The 19,809-nt window shown below is 48.5% G+C and overlaps 1 protein-coding gene across 1 annotated transcript in view; it reads left to right on the forward strand.

Annotated features, from left to right (window-relative positions):
- The window catches only part of LOC147092114 (T-cell differentiation antigen CD6-like), a 98,940-nt gene extending 89,211 nt beyond the window's left edge, over nt 1-9,729 (forward strand). Inside the window, exons 15-16 of the mRNA XM_085975555.1 lie at nt 2,448-2,569; nt 4,909-9,729. Coding sequence (XP_085831681.1) covers nt 2,448-2,545 — 98 coding nt within the window. The 3' untranslated portion in view covers nt 2,546-2,569; nt 4,909-9,729. The remainder of the gene's footprint in view (nt 1-2,447; nt 2,570-4,908) is intronic.
- The last annotated feature ends 10,080 nt before the right edge of the window (nt 9,730-19,809 follow it).

The following is a 19,809-nucleotide window of genomic DNA, read 5'->3' on the forward strand; positions in this document are numbered from 1 at the left end:
CTCCGAACTGATTAGCCATACACTCGATGTTCTCCTGCAGTTACTTGTTTAAACCTGTTAGTTTCCATTAAACTTCATTTTGTTTAAGCGCCTGAGTGGACCTCAGTCTTTGGATAGGAACTAGACATTCCTACAGGCCCATCAATATAAGATAGTCACCAAGAAATCCAATCGGGAATTCAGGAGAAACTTCTTTACCCAGAGAGTGGTGAGAATGTGGAACTTGCTACCACAGGGAGTGGTTGAGGTGAATAGTATGGATACATTTAAGGGGAGGCTGGACATACATATGAAGGAGAAGGGAATAGAGGGTTACACTGATAGATTTAGATGAGGAAAGACGGGAGGAGGTTCGAGTGGCGCATAAACCATGGACTGGTTGGACTGAATGGCCTGTTTCTGTGCCGTATATCCTATGTAATCCTATAGAGTCATAGGGGGAGATTCGGTTGTTAGTGCCACTGATTAACGCCTAAGAGGCCGAGAAGTGGGGCGCTAGCCAATTTCCGGGCGGGCGCAGGGCACCTAGCGCCTCGCCCCATATTGAGCATGCATTTAGCGCCAGCGCCCGCTCATGGGCGTAGGCTGATTATGACGTCATTTGAGTGTGCAACGCCTTTTGGGCACCCCGGACCGGAAATTTAGTGGTGCCCCCCTCCGTAGCGCCTGGCGCTAATAGTGACAGCTTACCTGGAACCTTACCAAGTCGCTCTCGGGCTGGAGGAGCGTTATTTAAAGGGGACTGGTGTGGTTTAAAAGCGGCAGCCATTTTTCGAGCACAACTTCCTCGAGAGCTACAAAGAGTTGCTGAGCTGCACACTGAGAGCCATTTGACCACTGAGCCAGCGCAGGCAGACGATCTTCAGCCTTCTGACCATCACCTTGCTGTTGGTGAGCCTTGACAATGGGGAACCTCCCTGTGGGCACTTATTATGGGGGCTGCATTGGAGGGGAACGTCCTGCTGCTGAATCATCTGGAAAGGGCACTGAGACGCTGGGAGAGGGGGGCGGGCATGGCCAGGCGGAGTAGGGCCAACAGACGTCGCCACAGCAGACCTTACGCTGGCAGGGTTTTCCGACAGCTGTTTTCCTACATGAACATGCCGGAGGAGCAGTGTGTCAGAAGGCTGCAATTTAGAAAGGAGGTGGTGACTGAGCTGTGCCAGCTGCTTCAGCCAGATCTGCAGCCTCAGATAAGGTGCAGGACATCTCTGTCGGTGGCTGAGAAGATGCCTGCTGGCCTGAACTTCTACGCGAGCGGCTCTTCTCAGGCTGCGCGTCAGAGGCTGATCAGAAGTAGCTTCTAGGCCCCTCTCACGGAATGCTTGCTGCCATTCCAAGAACAGAAATGGAACCGGTCTGATACCCCCAAGCCTGTGAAGGGCAAGATGCATGTAAATAGCAGGCATGGAAAGAAGAAAGTGTTTCATTACACAAAATGTGGTTCCTTCAAACATGAGAAAGCTATGGCAACAGAAAGCAAAACTAATACACTGACACATGACTGACTCTCACACCCGGGAGACTGTCCAAAACATAAATCACATTCCGACCATCTTCCTTGGCCTTGATTCCACTGCGCCAACCAAAGCATCCAATGCCCCATCAGTGAGTCGTTCCGCCCTCTGCCTCACCCTTTCCATGTCTTGATAGGCTGGTGCGCCACAGGTGGGCTCCCACCGCTTTGAAGGCCTACAAGGCAGTGAGTGTGTCTGGTGATGCCAATTGACCTGCCCCTTTAAGAGCTGGCCGGCACCAGTGTGTCTCAGGGAAAGTGATTATTGACAGCACCTTCGCTGCACCCCGCCGCCGCGAAATTGGGTTGCGCCGCCGGGTTAGCACCTTAAGAGTAGCGTGCAGCGCCTGATTTTGCACCGCAATCACCTTTAGGGGCGCTGCAACCCAATATCGCGCTAGGTGGCGCTAAATTGCACCTGGCGCTAAACTTTGCGCATCGCCAGGACTAGCGCCCCAAACGCGGCTATACCGAATTTCTAGGCCATAGAGTTATACAGCACAGAAAGAGGTCCTTTGGCCCATCGTGTCCGCACCGGCCATCAAGCCCTGTCTACTCTAATCCCATTTTCCAACACTTGGTCCGTAGCCTTGTATGCTATGGTGTTTCAGGTGCTCATCTCAATGCTTCTTGAATGTTGTGAGGGTTCCTGCCTCTACCACCCTTTCAGGCAGTGAGTTCCAGATTCCAACCACCCTCTGGGTGAAATTTTTTTTCCTCAAATCCCCTCTAAACCTCCTGCCCCTTACCTTGAAACTATGTTTAATATTACACTCAGTTTCGATAAATTACACAACTGATTCCTCTTCTGTCTCATAAATGTACTTGCTGGCGATGATGCGATTGCCTATTATATCCTCATGTTTGCTAAGGGACTTGGCTGTGGTCACCAGGCATGTTCCAGATCTTGATAATTGTCCATATTTTGTAGTAACGTCAGCTCCAGTCACCTGTGCGGCAGCCAACCATCCCGTAGATGAGTCTTCGGAGAGTGACTATGACGATATAGGGGCGTACACCCACAGCTGAAGGTCCTCGATCTCGTACAGCGAGGTAGGTACTTTGGATTGCAGCTACTCCCACTGTGGAGAAAGAAAATAAGGACATCTCCGATGAATGGCAGTCGTGGATTGCTACAGCGCAGAAGGAGGCCATTCGGCCCAGCGTGCCTGTGCCTGCCCTTTGAAAGATTGATCCAATTAGTCCCACTCCACAGCTCTCGCCCCCATAGCCCTACAATTTGTTCCTGTTCAAGTATTTATCCAGTTCCCTCTTTTGAAAGTTACTATTGAATCTGCTTCCACCGCCCTTTCAGGCAGCGCATTCCAGATCACAACCACTCGCTGCGTAAAAAACATTCCTCCTCATCGCCCCCACTGGTTCTTTTTCCAATCACCTTAAATCTGTGTCCTCTGGTTACTGACCATCCTGCCACTGGGAACAGTTTCTCCTTATTTACTCTAACAAACCCCTTCATGATTTTGAACACTTCTATCAAATCTCCCCTTAACCTTCTCTGCTCTAAGGAGAACAATCCCAGCTTCTCCAGTCTCTCCACGTAACTGAAGTCCCTCATCCCCGGTACCATTCTGGTCAATCTCCCCTTAACCTTCTCTGCTCTAAGGAGAACAATCCCAGTTTCTCCAGTCTCTCCACGTAACTGAAGTCCCTCATCCCCTGGTACCATTCTGGTCAATCTCCCCTTAACCTTCTCTGCTCTAAGGAGAACAATCCCAGTTTCTCCAGTCTCTCCACATAACTGAAGTTTCTCATCCCTGGTACCATTCTGGTCAATCTCCCCTTAACCTTCTCTGCCCTAAGGAGAACAATCCCAGCTTCTCCAGTCTCTCCACATAACTGAAGTTTCTCATCCCTGGTACCATTCTGGTCAATCTCCCCTTAACCTTCTCTGCTCTAAGGAGAACAATCCCAGCTTCTCCAGTCTCTCCACATAACTGAAGTTTCTCATCCCTGGTACCATTCTGGTCAATCTCCCCTTAACCTTCTCTGCTCTAAGGAGAACAATCCCAGCTTCTCCAGTCTCTCCACGTAACTGAAGTCCCTCATCCCTGGTACCATTCTGGTCAATCTCCCCTGCACCCTCTCCAAGGCATCCTTCCAAAAGTGTCTGATGCCCAGAATTGGACACAATACTCAGTGAGTTATAAAGGTTAAGCATAAACTCCTTGCTTTTGTAATCTATCCCTCTATTAATAAAGCCAAGAGTCCCATATGTTATTTTCTAACAGCCTTCACAACTTGTCCTGCCACCTTCAAAGATTTGTGTGTGGTCCTTTAAAAATATTTTAAGGCATTGATACAGATGCAAGGTTTTGCTGTTTAATGGTGTGGTTGGTTTTGATGGTCTTGGAGAGTTGCTGTCCCTACCTACTGCAGTCACCTTTACTGAAACGTTAGAAGGTTAAATATTCCTTTCTTTAGCTGTGGCTCAGTGGGTAGCGCTCTCGCCTCTGTGTCAGAAGGCCGTGGCTCTGCTCCAGAAACTTAATGCAGGCCGATACTCCCCAGTGCCAGTACTGAGGGAGCGCTACACTGTTGGAGTTGCGGTCTTTTGGGATGAGAGGTAAAACCGAGGTCCCCCGTCTGCCCTCAGGTGGATTTTTTAAAATTCGCTTATGGGATCTGGGCGTCGCTGGCAAGGCCAGCATTTATTGCCCATCCCTAATTGCCCTTGAGAAGGCGGTGGTGAGCCTCCTTCTTGAACCGCTGCAGTCCGTGTGGTGAAGGTGCTCCCACAGCGCTGTTAGGGAGGGAGTTCCAGGATTTTGACCCAGCGATGATGAAGGATCGGCGATATATTTCCAAGTCAGGATGGTGTGTGACTTGGAGGTGGTGGTGTTCCCATGCGCCTGCTGCCCTTGTCCTTCTAGGTGGAAGCGGTCGCGGGTTTGGGAGGTGCTGCTGAAGAAGACTTGGCGAGTTGCTGCAGTGCCTCTTGTAGATGGTACACACTGCAGCCACGGTGTGCCGGTGGTGGAGGGAGTGAATGTTTAAGGTGGTGGATGAGGTGCCAATCAAGGGGGCTGCTTTGTCCCGGACGGTGTCGAGCTTCTTGAGTGGATCCAAGGGCCAATATCGGAAGACGAGCAGGGGGGCGGGGGGGGGGGAGGGGAGGGGAGGGGGTGGGGGGAGACCTCTCTGGTGTCTTATTTATCCATCAACCAACAGCACTAAAAAAAAAAGCGATTCTCTGGTCATTATCTCGTTGCTGTTTGTGGGAGCTTGCTGTGCACAAAGGGGCTGCCGCATTTCCTACATTACAACAGTGACCACACTTCAAAAAGTACTTTATTGGCTGTGAGGGACTTTGGGACGTCCGGAGGTGGTGAAAGGTACGGTAGAAATGCCAGTTCTTTCTTTTCTTTTTTAAGATCGTGAAAACATTCGCCAGAGGAGGCTGCAGCTTTTGGAATGGGACGGTTAAAGAACGTCGCTTTTATCTCTAGCCCTCAACTGACCTGCAAAGGCCCATCGAACACCTGGTCCAAGCGCGTCTCCAGGACCAAGTCTGCATCAAGGCCCATCAGCAATTCCACTTCCAGCTTCCCGTCAAGCTCATTTCCACCTCAATCTCAAACTTCTCCTCGACTTCTTCCTGTAATTCTAACTACATCCATCTCCAGCTTCCCGTCAAGCTCATCTCCATCTCAATCTCAAACTTCTCCTCGACTTCTTCCTGTAATTCTAACTCTACGCCCATCTCCAGCTTCCCGTCAAGCTCATCTCCATCTCCATCTCAAACTTCTCCTCGACTTCCTACTGTAATTCTAACTCTACGCCCATTTCCAGCACTCTCTCTAACTCTACACCCATCTCCAGCTCTCTAACTGTGATTCAATCTCCAGCACTCTAACTCAACATCCATCTCCAGCTCTCCCTCTAACTCAACATCCACCTCCAGCTCTCCCTCTAACTCAACATCCACCTCCAGCTCTCCCTCTAACTCTAGGTCCATCTCCAGCTCTCCCTCTAACTCTAGGTCCATCTCCAGCTCTCCCTCTAACTCTAGGTCCATCTCCAGCTCTCCCTCTAACTCTAGGTCCATCTCCAGCTCTCCCTCTAACTCTAGGTCCACCTCCAGCTCTCCCTCTAACTCTAGGTCCATCTCCAGCTCTCCCTCTAACTCTAGGTCCATCTCCAGCTCTCCCTCTAACTCTAGGTCCATCTCCAGCTCTCCCTCTAACTCTAGGTCCATCTCCAGCTCTCCCTCTAACTCTAGGTCCATCTCCAGGTCTCCCTCTAACTCTAGGCCCGTCTCCAGCTCGCCCTCTACATCCATCTCCAGCTCTTTCGTTAACTGAAGCTCCATCTCCAGTTCCAGACACTAACCCGTTCTCTGTTCAAGGTGAACCTCTTACACAAAGAATGTGTCCGTATTTGACAGCCGCAATCATTGAGATAGAACCACGATGCTCAAAAGGGCCACAACTTCAGTTTCCAAAATTATACTGATATCTTTATTATTATCCCATGGGTGCATTTAACAAATATGCCGCGGTTTGAGGGAATTGGTGGGAGCTGACCGAAGAGGCTCAGGTTAACCTCGGACTCCTTTGCAGTGGGAAGGAGGTCATTTAAGGTTCGCACCTGGGCAAATTATCGGAGTCAGTGACCATGAACCAATCCCATTCGGGAAGGTAGTACTAAGTACAGGTCCATGCCGGTGTTTAAGCTCCACACGAGCCTCCTCCCACCCCTCTTCAACTCATCCCATCAACATATCCTTCTATTCCTTTCTCCCTCGTGTTTATCTAGCTTCCCCTTAAATCTATCTCTGCTATTCGCCTCAACCACTCCCTGTGGTGGTGAGTTCCACATTCTCACCACTCTCTGGGGAAAGAAATTTCTCCTGAATTCCCAAATGGATTTATTATTGACTATCTTATATTTATGGCCCCCAAGTTCTGGTCTCCTCCACAAATGGAAACATCTTCTCTACGTCTACCCTATCGAAACCCTTTCATAATCTTAAAAACATCCATCAGTTCAGCCCTCGGCCTTCTCTTTTCAAAGAAAAGAGCCCCGGCCTGTTCAGTCTTCCCCGATAGGTATAACCTCTCAGTTCTGGTATCATCCTAGTGAATCTTTTATTGCACCTTCTCCAGTGCCTCTATGCCTTTTTTAGAATATGGAAGGTGCTGGTGATTGCTGCACCGAAGCCTCCACCTGGCCTAGTGCCTTGGTTTCCAGGCACCGTCGTTTCCCACTACACCACCTTCCAGCGAGCTCCCTCGAGCCAGTCAACCACTCGGCCAGTCCCATCTGCCAGCGATGTTCCCCCCTTTGTTTTTAAATCCCTCTATGGCCTCGCCCCTCCCTATCTCTGTAACCCCCTCCAGCCCTTACAATCCTCCCTATCTCTGTAACCTCCTCCATCCCCTACAACCCTCCCTATCTCTGTAAACTCCTCCAGCTCCTACAACACTCCCTATCTCTGTAACCTCCTCGAGCCCCTACAACCCTCCCTATCTCTGTAACCTCCTCCAGCCTCTACAACCCTCCCTATCTCTAACCTCCTCCAGCCCCACAACCCTCCCTATCTCTCTAACCTCCTCCAGCCCCTACAACCCTCCCTATCTCTAACCTCCTCCAGCCCCACAACCCTCCCTATCTCTCTAACCTCCTCCAGCCCCTACAACCCTCCCTATCTCTAACCTCCTCCAGCCCCACAACCCTCCCTATCTCTCTAACCTCCTCCAGCCTCTACAACCCTGCCTATCTCTGTAACCTCCTCCAGCCCCTACAACCCTCCCTATCTCTGTAACCTCCTCCAGCTCCTACAACCCTCCCTATCTCTGTAACCTCCTCCAGCCCCTACAACCCTCCCTATCTCTAACCTCCTCCAGCCCCACAACCCTCCCTATCTCTGTAACCTCTTCCAGCCTCTACAACCCTCCCTATCTCTCTAACCTCCTCCAGCCCTACAACCCTCAGATCTCTGCGCTCCTCCAATTCTGGCCTCTTGAGCATACCCTGATTTTAATCACTCCACCATTGGCGGCCGTGCCATCAGCTGCCTCGGCCCTAAGCTCTGGAGTTCCCTCCCTAAACCTCTCTGCCTCTCTCTCTCCTCCTTTAAGATGCTCCTTAAAACCTCCCTCTTTGACTCAGCTTTTGATCACTTGTCCTAATGTCTCCTTGGTGTCACCTTTCATTTGATAATCGCTCCTCCGAAGCACCTTGGAACGTTTTTGCTATGTGAAAGGTGCTGTGTAAATGGGAGTTTTTGTTGTTCCTTCACCATATTTGGAATAGAGTTGGTGCTGAAGAGTTGCGGGGTGGATGATCCCTAACTTGGGAAACGTGCTAAAGTGCGAGCTATTGAGCGAGGCATTGGGGACCCGCGAGGGTATCATTTCCCACCTCGGTCCTCCGTGACCGTGCCGCCGGTGCACTCTGTAAAACCGCAGTACCTCGGCCAATGGTTCTCTGTCCATTCAAAGTATTGAACGGAAATGCTGAGCTGGGTGGCTGAGTCAGGAGACCCCCCCACCCCTGCCTCCCCAACCACCCGCCGCTGCGCCCCCCTCCGCCACACCTCCCGCACATCATATTCAAAGCCCCCACCCTCACGTTGGAAGAATGCACCTCCTCAATAGTTGGTGGTGCCTTCATACACTAATATGGGGTGACGAATCTGGGATAGCTGCCCCTGGGTGGGGTCACTGGGTCAAACTCTGACCTTTCACCCCCCCCCCGGGACCTGGCGTCAAGCCCAGCCCCAGATAGAGGGCGGTGAAGGGTTCCTCTCTCTTTGATGGGGAGCTGGGTGGGGGCAATGGGACTGAACGTCTCTGCGGTGGGACTCCCATTTCAGTGCCTGCACCATCACAGATATGGCCCTAACTGGAACAGGTCACCAATCTGTCACACAAAAATGTAAGGATGATGTCAATCATATTATAGACTGCACGAATGTTTTCTGTCAATAATATATAATTCTGTGTATTCAAATGGTTTACAGAGCTCAGGGTCGACTCGAGAGAGAATAATCCAGTGCCCTGTGTTACTGACTGTATCTCTTCTGATGTTAATCCAGCTCCCTCACACTGTCACTCAGTAACCCCTCTCCCCCAGCACCATGTTACTGACTATCTGTACTGATGTTAATCCAGCTCCCTCACACTGTCATTCAGTAACCCCTCTCCCCCAGCACCCTATGTTACTGACTGTATCTGTACTGATGTTAATCCAGCTCCCTCACACTGTCACTCAGTAACCCCTCTCCCCCAGCACCATGTTACTGACTATCTGTACTGATGTTAATCCAGCTCACTCACACTGTCATTCAGTAACCCCTCTCCCCCAGCACCCTATGTTACTGTCTGTATCTCTACTGATGTTAATCCAGCTCCCTCACACTGTCACTCAGTAACCCCTCTAACCCAGCATCCTATGTTACTGACTATCTGTACTGATGTTAATCCAGCTCCCTCACACTGTCACTCAGTAACCCCTCTAACCCAGCATCTTATGTTACTGACTATCTGTACTGATGTTAATCCAGCTCACTCACACTGTCACTCAGTAACCCCTCTCCCCCAGCACCCTATGTTACTGACTGTATCTCTACTGATGTTAATCCAGCTCCCTCACACTGTCACTCAGTAACCCCTCTCCCCCAGCACCCGATGTTACTGTCTGTATCTGTACTGATGTTAATCCAGCTCCCTCACACTGTCACTCAGTAACCCCTCTCCCCCAGCATCCTATGTTACTGACTGTATCTGTACTGATGTTAATCCAGCTCCCTCACACTGTCACTCAGTAACCCCTCTCCCCCAGCACCCTGTGTTGCTGACTGTATCTGTACTGATGTTAATCCAGCTCACTCACACTGTCACTCAGTAACCCCTCTCCCCCAGCACCCTGTGTTGCTGACTGTATCTGTACTGATGTTAATCCAGCTCACTCACACTGTCACTCAGTAACCCATTTCAGCTGGGTCCCAGCTCATTCCCAGCATGAGTTTAAACTAGTTCCGTATACCCTGCGCTCAGTGAACATCCAGAACACACCAGATGATCTTTATTTTTTTATAACCTTCTAAAATGTATGTTTTATTCTGAGAATATAGGCCGGTGGAATGTAAAGTGTCTATAATCCTTGTGTACTGATGAACTGTTTGTATATAAACCGATTTGGAGGGGTTCTACATTATTTTTGTTGTACTAATAAAACTTTGAACTCTTCTCCTTCTGCTTTTAATCTGCTTTTTATTCTCTGCACTGGCTACAGGCAAACAAATCACATAACAGCTGACAGAAAGGTCATGGAGGGTGCAGAGCAGATTGACCAGAATGGTACCAGGGATGAGGGACTTCAGTTACATGGAGAGACTGGAGAAGCTGGGATTGTTCTCCTTAGAGCAGAGAAGGTTGAGGGGAGATTGACCAGAATGGGACCAGGGATGAGGGACTTCAGTTACGTGGAGAGACTGGAGAAGCTGGGATTGTTCTCCTTAGAGCAGAGAAGGTTAAGGGGAGATTGACCAGAATGGTACCAGGGATGAGGGACTTCAGTTATGTGGAGAGACTGGAGAAGCTGGGATTGTTCTCCTTAGAGCAGAGAAGGTTAAGGGGAGATTGACCAGAATGGGACCAGGGATGAGGGACTTCAGTTACGTGGAGAGACTGGAGAAGCTGGGATTGTTCTCCTTAGAGCAGAGAAGGTTAAGGGGAGATTGACCAGAATGGTACCAGGGATGAGGGACTTCAGTTATGTGGAGAGACTGGAGAAGCTGGGATTGTTCTCCTTAGAGCAGAGAAGGTTAAGGGGAGATTGACCAGAATGGTACCAGGGATGGGGGACTTCAGTTATACGGAGAGACTGGAGAAGCTGGGATTGTTCTCCTTAGAGCAGAGAAGGTTAAGGGGAGATTTGATAGAGGTGTTCAGAATCAATGAGTGTTTTGATAGAGTAAATAAGGAGAAACTGTTTCCAGTGGCAGAAGGCTCGATGACCAGAGGACACAGATTTAAGATGATTGGCAGAAGAACCAGAGGCGACATTTTGTTCACGCAGCGAGTTGTGATCTGGAACGCGCTGCCTGAAAGGGCGGTGGAAGCAGATTCAATAGTAACTTTCAAAAGAGGGAATTGGATAAATACTTGAAGGGGAAAAATTTGCAGGGCTTTGGGGAAAGAGCAGGGGGAGTGGGACTGACTGGAGAGCTCGACCAAAGAGCCAGCACAGCCAAGGTGAGCCGAATGGCCTCCTTCTGTGCTGCATCATGCTATGGCGCTTCTTGGTTCAATCTACCGCTGGAGTCCTCGTTAGTCACGCCAGGGCATGGGAGTAGACTGCGGGCAGAAGATTTGTGATCCCAGCCACAAAACTGGTCCACCTTGGACCTAACATAGAAACATAGACGATAGGAGCAGGAGTAGGCCATTCGGCCCCTCGAGCCTGCCCGCCATTTAATGAGATCATGGCTGATCATCCAAATTCAGTACCCTGTCCCTGCCTTCTCCCCATATCCCTTGATCCCTTTAGCCTTAAGAAATATATCTAACTCCTTCTTGAATGTATTTAATGAGTTGCCTTCTGCCTTCTGTGGTAGAGAATTCCACAGGTTCACCACTCTCTGGGTGAAGAAATTCCTCCTTATCTCAGTCCTAAATGGCTTACCCCTTATCTTTAGACTGTGACCCCTGGTTCTGGACTCCCCCGCCATCGGGAACATCCTTCCTGCATCTAGTCTGTCCAGTCCTGTTAGGATTTTATAAGATTCAATGAAATTTATAAGTTTCAATATCGCAGGTTTAATATGTATCCATGTTCATTTCATTTAATAAATAGTGCAATTATGATTCTCTTCAGTCATGCGAACATCATTCTCCTGCTAATGTGTGATTCCTGTTACTTAGATTAACTGTTTAATATATGTCCACTGTTAATTTAGGAGTTAGGGGAACTTGTAGTGTATGTATCTTTGAGAGAACTACTTTTACAGCTCCTGTATACTGTAGTACCGGCAGTGACCACACCTGTATATAAGCCTTGAGCATGCCTCTGTACCCCCAGTCTTGAGACTACCCTACTCCAGTAAACACCTGTTGATTGTTAAGTTACAGCATCCGTGTAGTTATTGAAAAACATCATACTCTCAGAATCACGGATCTAACAGTGGCGAAGAGAGTGTCGATTCGAATCTACCTGCAGCTCTGCATTTCCCTTCGAGGATTCGCTCCGGGAGGGCGGTGGAAGAAGTCGAGGCCAGAAGCACGGGCGTCGACCGCTAGCAACCGCCCAGTCGTCCGGCAGAGAGTGAACATCGCAGGGGAGGCTGTGGAGAGCCGGGCTTGGTTACCCAGCCACGACAATCAGCAACAGACTGACAACAGTTACAGCGCAGACCCTTCCCGGACAGTGGCGGCTGGAGCCGACCGACGGCAGAGAAAAAGCCGAGCAGCGTCGACGGGGTAAGAGAGAGGGTGAAGCGCACAGGGCGCAGCCGGGGGTTGAAAACCGAGTGGCGTCGAGGAAAAACAAAACGGAGAGAGAGAGGGTAAAGCAGCAGCCGGGTTCAGGACCGAGCGGCGGAAACGGGAAAGGCGCACAAAAAAAAAAATCCGCAGAGCACAGCCAGGGCTCAAGGGCTGAACAGTGTCCACGGGGAGCAGGGAGAGCGTGGGAGACGCCATTGAGCCGCGGAGAAGGAAGAGCGCGGGAGGCGCCATTTTTAGAAGCTGCAGCGGAGAAGGGCGAGCGCGGGAAGAAAGGAAAGCGCGGGAGACGCCATTTTGTGCCAGTGGAGCAGGGAGAGCGCAGGAGACGCCATTTTTGACAGTTAAATCACACCCAGGGATGCAGAAGAGTGGCAGTATCTCTACGTTCGACAATGAAGTCGAAGATTGGGTGACATATGTGGAACGTATTGAGGTGTACTGCAGGGCGAATGAAGTGCCAGATGCTAGGAAAGCACTGGTTTTGTTAAATTCCATGGGTGCAAAAACTTATGGCTTACTGCGAAACCTAATAACCCCAGAGCAGCCCATGAATAAGAATTTCGAAAGCATAGTAGAAATCCTACAGGACCACTTAAACCCCACACCGCTGCTGATAGCAGAAAGATTTAAGTTCCATAAAAGGAACCAACATAAAGACGAAAGCAATGCTGAGTACTTAACGGAACTGCGTAAGCTATCGAAACACTGCCAGTTTGGAGCGGGACTATCAGATACGTTAAGGGACAAGTTTGTGTGTGGGCTTCAAAGTGAAGGCACCCAGAAATGGCTTCTATCAGAAAAGGATCTTACGCTGGACAAGGCTTTCAGTATGGCAGTATCACATGAAGCAGCTGCAAGGAGCGCTGCAGAGATACAACGGAGACCGCAAGAATATGGCACCAATGAAATGACCTATGGAACAGGGAAGTGTTATCGCTGCGACAGAACAACACACGACCAGAAGGATTGTTGGTTCAAGGACCAAGTGTGCAGAGTGTGGAAAAGCAGGACACATAGCAAGAGTCTGCAGGTCTGGGAAGAAAACCAACAGCAAGAAATCTCCACAGGAGAAGTACAAAAAGGTACATAAGGTGATGGACAGTAGTTCAGATGAACAGAAAAGTGATACAGACTCCGGAAGCAAGGAGCTGGGTTGTCTGAAACTACATAAGGTAACCAAAATGGAGGATCACCAGACTATCTGGGTTACACCCAAGATAGACGGAGTCCAAGTGAAAATGGAATTGGACACAGGGTCAGCCCTAACAGTCATAAACCAAAGGGACTACAAGCAGCTATTTTCACATATACCCTTGAAAGCTACAGAGATTGTCTTGAAGACGTACACGGGGCAAAAAGTCTACCCCAAAGGAAAAACAAGGGTGAAAGTGATATACAAAGGCCAGGAAATACCTAAAATGGACCTATATGTATTGCCAGATGGAGGACCACCACGACTAGGACATGAATGGATCCGTAAGATACAATTAGATTGGCATTCCATACAGGCACTGAAGGTTGAGGCCAAAAATGATGACGACGTCACACCTGGACAACTGTCAAAAATGCTAACTGACGCAAAAGAAGTGTTCCAGGAGGGACTCGGAACACTAAAAGGCATAACAGCAATGATCAAAATAGAGGAAAATGCAAGCCCAAAGTTTAAGGCCAGACCAGTGCCTTATGCGATCAGACCAGCCGTCGAAGCAGAGCTGGAAGGGTTGGAACATTCAGGAGTACTGTCCAAAGTAGACTGGAGTGAGTGGGCTACACCCATCATTCCTGTAATGAAGAGGTCGTTGAGTAATATGCCTGGGGAACCAAAGAAAGTCCGCATCTGTGGGGATTTTAAGGTGACAGTGAACCCAATCCTTCACACGGTACAATATCCACTTCCACGAATTGAGGATATTTTCGCCTCGCTATCTGGAGGTAAACGCTTCACCAAAATTGATCTAGCCCAGGCGTACTTGCAAATGGAGGTAGAAGAAGCCTCGAAACAATACCTCACGATCAACACTCAAAGGTCTCTACCAATACTTAAGATAAAAAATCACGGGATTAGGGGTAATATTCTGGCATGGATAGAGGATTGGCTATCTAACAGAAGGCAGAGAGTTGGGATAAATGGTTCATTCTCAGACTGGCAATCAGTAACTAGTGGTGTTCCACAGGGGTCAGTGCTGGGTCCCCAACTCTTTACAATCTATATTAATGATTTGGAGGAGGGGACCGAGTGTAACTTGGGTACTGTTGGGGGAGATGACTTATCAGGGGAAGGCACCAGCAGCCAGGTTCAGGGCACCATGACTGGCTCTGCTGCACAGAAGGGCGGGAAAAAGAGGGATAGGGCTATAGTGATAGGGGATTCAATTGTAAGGGGGATAGATAGGAGTTTCTGTGGCTGAGACCGAGACTCCAAGATGGTATGTTGCCTCCCTGGTGCAAGGGTCAAGGATGTCTCGGAGCGGGTGCAGAGCATTCTGAAGGGGGAGGGGGATCAGCCAGTTGTCGTGGTACATGTAGGTACCAACGATGTAGGTAAAAAGAGGGAGGAGGTCCTACAAGCTGAATTTAGGGAGTTAGGAGCTAAATTGAAAAGTAGGACCTCAAAGGTAGTAATCTCTGGATTGCTACCAGTGCCACGAGCTAATAAGTTTAGAGAGAGTAAGATAGATAAGCTAAATACGTGGCTTGAGCAGTGGTGCAAGGGAGAGGGATTTAAATTCTTGAGGCATTGTAACCAGTTCTTGGGGAGGAGTGACCTGTACCAAGGGGACGGTCTACACCTGAACTGTGAGGGAGCCGATGTCCTCGGGGTAATATTTTCTAGGGCGGTTCGGGAGGATTTAAACTAATTTGGCAGGGGGATGGGAACCTAGGTAGTGGAAAAGAGGGAAGTCATATGAAGTCAAAAATAGATGGTAGAAAGGTGAGAAGCAATAAGCAAAGGAGAGAAACACAAAGGGCCAAACTAATTCATAATGAGAGTGTGAAAAAAGCAAGCCTGAAGGCTTTGTATCTTAATGCTAGAAGCATTAGGAACAAGGTGGATGAATTAGTTGTGGAAATAGAGGTAAACAAGTATGATTTGATTGGGATTACAGAAACGTGGCTGCAGGGTGGGCAAGGCTGGGAACTTAACATCCAGGGATATACAATATTTAGGAAGGATCGGCAAAAAGGTAGGGGAGGTGGGGTAGCATTGCTGGTAAAGGAGGGGATTAATGCAATGGAAAGGAAGGATATTAACTCGGATGAAACGGAATCTGTATGGGTAGAAATGAGAAATAGCAAGGGGAGGAAAACGTTAGTGGGTGTGATATATAGGCCTCCAAATAGTAATATGGAGGTGAGGGAAGGCATAAAAAGGGAAATTAGAGAAGCGTGCGATAAGAGCACAGCTGTCATCATGGGTGACTTTAATTTACATATTGATTGGACTACCCAAATTAGTAAAAATTCTGAGGAGGAGGAATTCCTGGAATGTTTTCGGGACGGTTATCTGGACCAATATGTCGAGGAGCCGACTCGAGATCAGGCCATTTTAGACTGGGTATTGTGCAATGAGAAGGGACTTATCAGCAATCTTCTTGTACGAGGCCCCTTGGGTCAGAGCGATCATAATATGATCGAGCTCTCAGTCGAGATGGAGAGTGAGGAAATTGAATCAGAGACTAAGGTCCAGAACTTAAATAAAGGGAATTACGAGGGTATGAGACGGGAATTGGGTAAGATTGATTGGGTGGTGTTTCTGGGGGGATTGACAGTGGATAGACAATGGCAAGCATTCAAAGATAGAATGGAAGAATTCCAGAACATGTTTATACCGGTTTGGCATAAAAATAAACCTAAAAAGGTGACTCAACCGTGGATAACGAGGGAAATTAGGGACAGCATAAAATCAAAAAAAAGGGCATATCAACTGGCAAAAAAAAGCACCAGACCGGAAGATTGGGGGCAGTACAGGATACAGCAAAAGAGGACAAAGGGATTCATCAGGAAGGGGAAAATAGAATACGAAAGTAAACTTGCAGCAAACATAAAGACAGACTGCAAAACCTTTTATCGGTATATCAGGAGGAAAAGACTGGTAAAATCCCAAGTCGGTCCCTTGCAGTCCGATTCGGGAGAATATATAATGGAGAATAAGGAAATGGCAGACCAATTAAACTCATACTTTGGTTCTGTATTCACAAAGGAGGACACAAATAACCTCCCAGGAATATCGGCAAACATAGGGACTAATGAGAGGGAGGAGCTGACAGAAATTAGTATCTCTAGGGATATGGTGTTGGGTAAGTTGAGGGGACTGAAGGCCGACAAATCCCCGGGGCCTGATAAACTACATCCTAGGGTACTTAAGGAGGTGGCCCTGGAGATAGCAGATGCTCTAAGGATCATCTTCCGGAACTCCATTGACTCGGGAACAGTACCCGTGGATTGGAGGGTAGCTAATGTTACCCCAATATTTAAAAAGGGGGGTAGAGAGAAAGCAGGGAATTATAGACCAGTAAGCCTTACATCGGTTGTGGGCAAAATGCTAGAGTCCATTATTAAGGATAAAATAGCGGAGCACTTGACAAATGGGGAAAGGATTGGACAGAGTCAACATGGATTTACAAAGGGTAAATCGTGTTTGACTAATCTGCTGGAATTTTTTGAGGAAGTAACTGGTAAAATAGATGGGGGAGAGCCAGTGGATGTGGTGTACCTTGACTTCCAGAAAGCCTTCGATAAGGTTCCACACAAAAGATTATCATGCAAAATTAAGGCTCATGGAATTGGGGGCAAAGTATTAACGTGGATAGAGAACTGGCTGGCGGATAGAAAACAGAGAGTTGGAATAAACGGCTCGTTTTTGGAGTGGCAGGCAGTGACCAGCGGGGTGCCGCAAGGATCTGTCCTGGGACCCCAGCTGTTCACAATATATATAAATGATCTGGATCAGGGAATTGGATGCAATATTTCCAAATTCGCTGACGACACTAAACTAGGAGGAGGGGTGGGCTCTGATGAGGATGTCAGGAGGCTACAGTGCGATTTGGACAGGTTGGGGGAATGGGCGGATACGTGGCAGATGCACTATAATGTGGATAAATGCGAGGTTATCCACTTTGGGGGTAAAAACAGGAGGGTAGATTATTATCTAAATGGCAATAGATTGGGAGATGGGGAAGTGCAGAGGGACCTGGGTGTTCTTGTGCACCAGTCACTGAAGGAGAGCATGCAGGTGCAACAGGTGATTAAGAAGGCAAATGGTATGTTGGCCTTCATATCAAGGGGGTTCGAGTATAGGAATAGGGATACCTTACTACAGCTGTACAAGGTGCTGGTGAGACCGCATCTGGAGTATTGTGTACAGTTTTGGTCGCCCCATCTGCGGAAGGATGTTCTTGCCATGGAAAGAGTGCAACGGCGATTCACCAGGCTGATACCTGGAATGGCGGGAATGACCTACGAAGAGAGATTAAATAGTTTGGGCTTGTACTCACTGGAGTTTAGAAGATTGAGAGGGGATCTCATCGAAACATATAAAATTATGGCAGGCCTGGACAGGCTGAATTCAGAGAGAATGTTTCCAATGGCCGGGGAGCACAGAACCAGGGGCCACAGTCTAAAAATAGCGGGCAAATCATTTAAAACAGAGATGAGGAAGAATTTCTTCACTCAAAGAGTGGTGAGCCTGTGGAATTCCCTGCCACAGAGGGCTGTGAAGGCTAATTCAATAAATATTTTCAAGAGAGAATTGGATATATTTCTGAAGGCTAAGGGGATTAAGGGTTACGGAGAAAAGGCGGGGACGGGGTACTGAACTGGTAAGATCAGCTATGATCTCAGACGAAGATCAGCCATGATCTCATTCAATGGCGGAGCAGGCTCGAAGGGCCGAATGGCCTACTCCTGTTCCTATCTCTATGTTTCTATGTTTTCTATGTAACATATCAAAGTTTGCAGATGATACTAAGATGGGAGGGAAAGTAGTGAGTGAGGAGGACATAAAAAACCTGCAAGGGGACATAGACAGGCTAAGTAAGTGGGCAGAGATTTGGCAAATGGAATACAATACTGGAAAGTGTGAGGTTATGCACTTTGGCAGGAAAAATCGTAGAGCAAGTTATTATCTTAATGGCAAGAAACTGGAAAGTACTGAAGTACAAAGGGATCTGGGGGTCCTGGTGCACGAAACTCAAAAGGTTAGTATGCAGGTGCAGCAAGTGATTAAGAAGGCCAATGGAATGTTGGCTTTCATTGCTAGGGGGATAGAATATAAAAATAGGGAGGTATTGCTTCAGTTGTACAAGGTATTGGTGAGACTGCACCTGGAATACTGCATACAGTTTTGGTGTCCATACTTAAGAAAAGACATACTTGCTCTCGAGCCAGTACAAAGAAGGTTCACTCGGTTAATCCCGGGGATGAGGGGATGGATATATGAGGAGAGGTTGAGTAGATTGGGACTCTACTCATTGGAGTTCAGAAGATTGAGAGGTGATCTTATTGAAACATATAAGATTGTGAAGGGGTTGGATCGGGTGGATGAGGGGAGGATGTTCCCGATGATGGGTGAAACTAGAACTAGGGGGCATAATCTTAGAATAAGGGGCTGCTGTTTCAAAACTGAGATGAGGAGGAACTACTTCACTCAGAGGGTGGTAGGTCCATGGAATATGCTGCCCCAAAAAGCTGTAGAAGCTACATCATTACATAAATTTAAAACATCAATTGACAGTTTCCTAGACGTTAAGGAAATAAAGGGTTATGGGGAGCGGGCAGGAATTTGGACATGAGTCTAGGTTCGGATCGGTCATGGCCCTGTGGGTAGCGGAGCGGGCCCAGGGGCCGTGTAGCCTGATCCTACTCCTATTTCGTGTGTCTAATTCTGTTAGATTCAGGAGATGGTTCTGTGATAGTAGATTGGCGGTTAGGATCAGATCAGCCATGATCTTATTGAATGGCGGAGCAGGCTCGAGGGGCCGATTGGCCTACTCCTGCTCCTATTTCTTATGTTCTTATGTTCTTAATACAACCGGCTGGTGTTCGGGGTAGCATCGGCTCCGGCTATTTGGCAAAGGGCAATGGATCAAGTCCTGCAAGGGATTCCAGGGACCCAGTGTTATTTGGACGACATCCTGGTCACGGGCGAAAATGACAGTGATCACCTCGCCAACCTGGAGAAGGTGCTCACCAGATTAAAGGAATATGGGCTACGAGCTAATCGCCACAAGTGCGAGTTTTTCCAGAAGCAGATCTCGTATTGTGGCCACGTCATCGATGAAGAGGGGTTACATAAGTCCCCTGAAAAGATTGAGGCAGTAGTCAAGGCTCCAGCCCCAGAAAATGTGTCACAACTGAGGTCGTTCCTCGGGCTGGTAAACTACTACCATAAGTTCTTACCAAATTTGTCTACGGTATTACACCCACTGAACACCCTAGTGCAAACAGGGGTACCATGGAAGTGGAATGATGAACATAAATGAGCTTCCCAGAAGTGCAAAGAATTGATCACATCAAAAGAGGTGTTGGCCCATTTCAACCCAGCACTACCAATTCGTTTGGCATGTGATGCATCACCCTATGGTATTGGAGCGGTGCTGTCGCACAAATTCCCAGACGGGTTGGAGAGGCCAGTAGCCTTTGCGTCTCGGTCACTAACCTCAGCTGAGCGCAACTACGCCCAGATTGACAGGGAGGCCCTCAGTCTAGTATGGGGAGTAAAACAATTCAACCACTATCTGCACGGGCAGAAGTTCACCTTGCTGACTGACCACCAACCATTTGTCTCCATCTTTAATCCAAAGAAGGGCATTCCGGTGATGA

This window comes from Somniosus microcephalus, unplaced genomic scaffold, assembly GCF_052327205.1.
Source record: "Somniosus microcephalus isolate GS21.2 unplaced genomic scaffold, FLI_Smic_1.0 unresolved_chr2, whole genome shotgun sequence".
NCBI classification, from domain to species: Eukaryota; Metazoa; Chordata; class Chondrichthyes; order Squaliformes; family Somniosidae; genus Somniosus; species Somniosus microcephalus.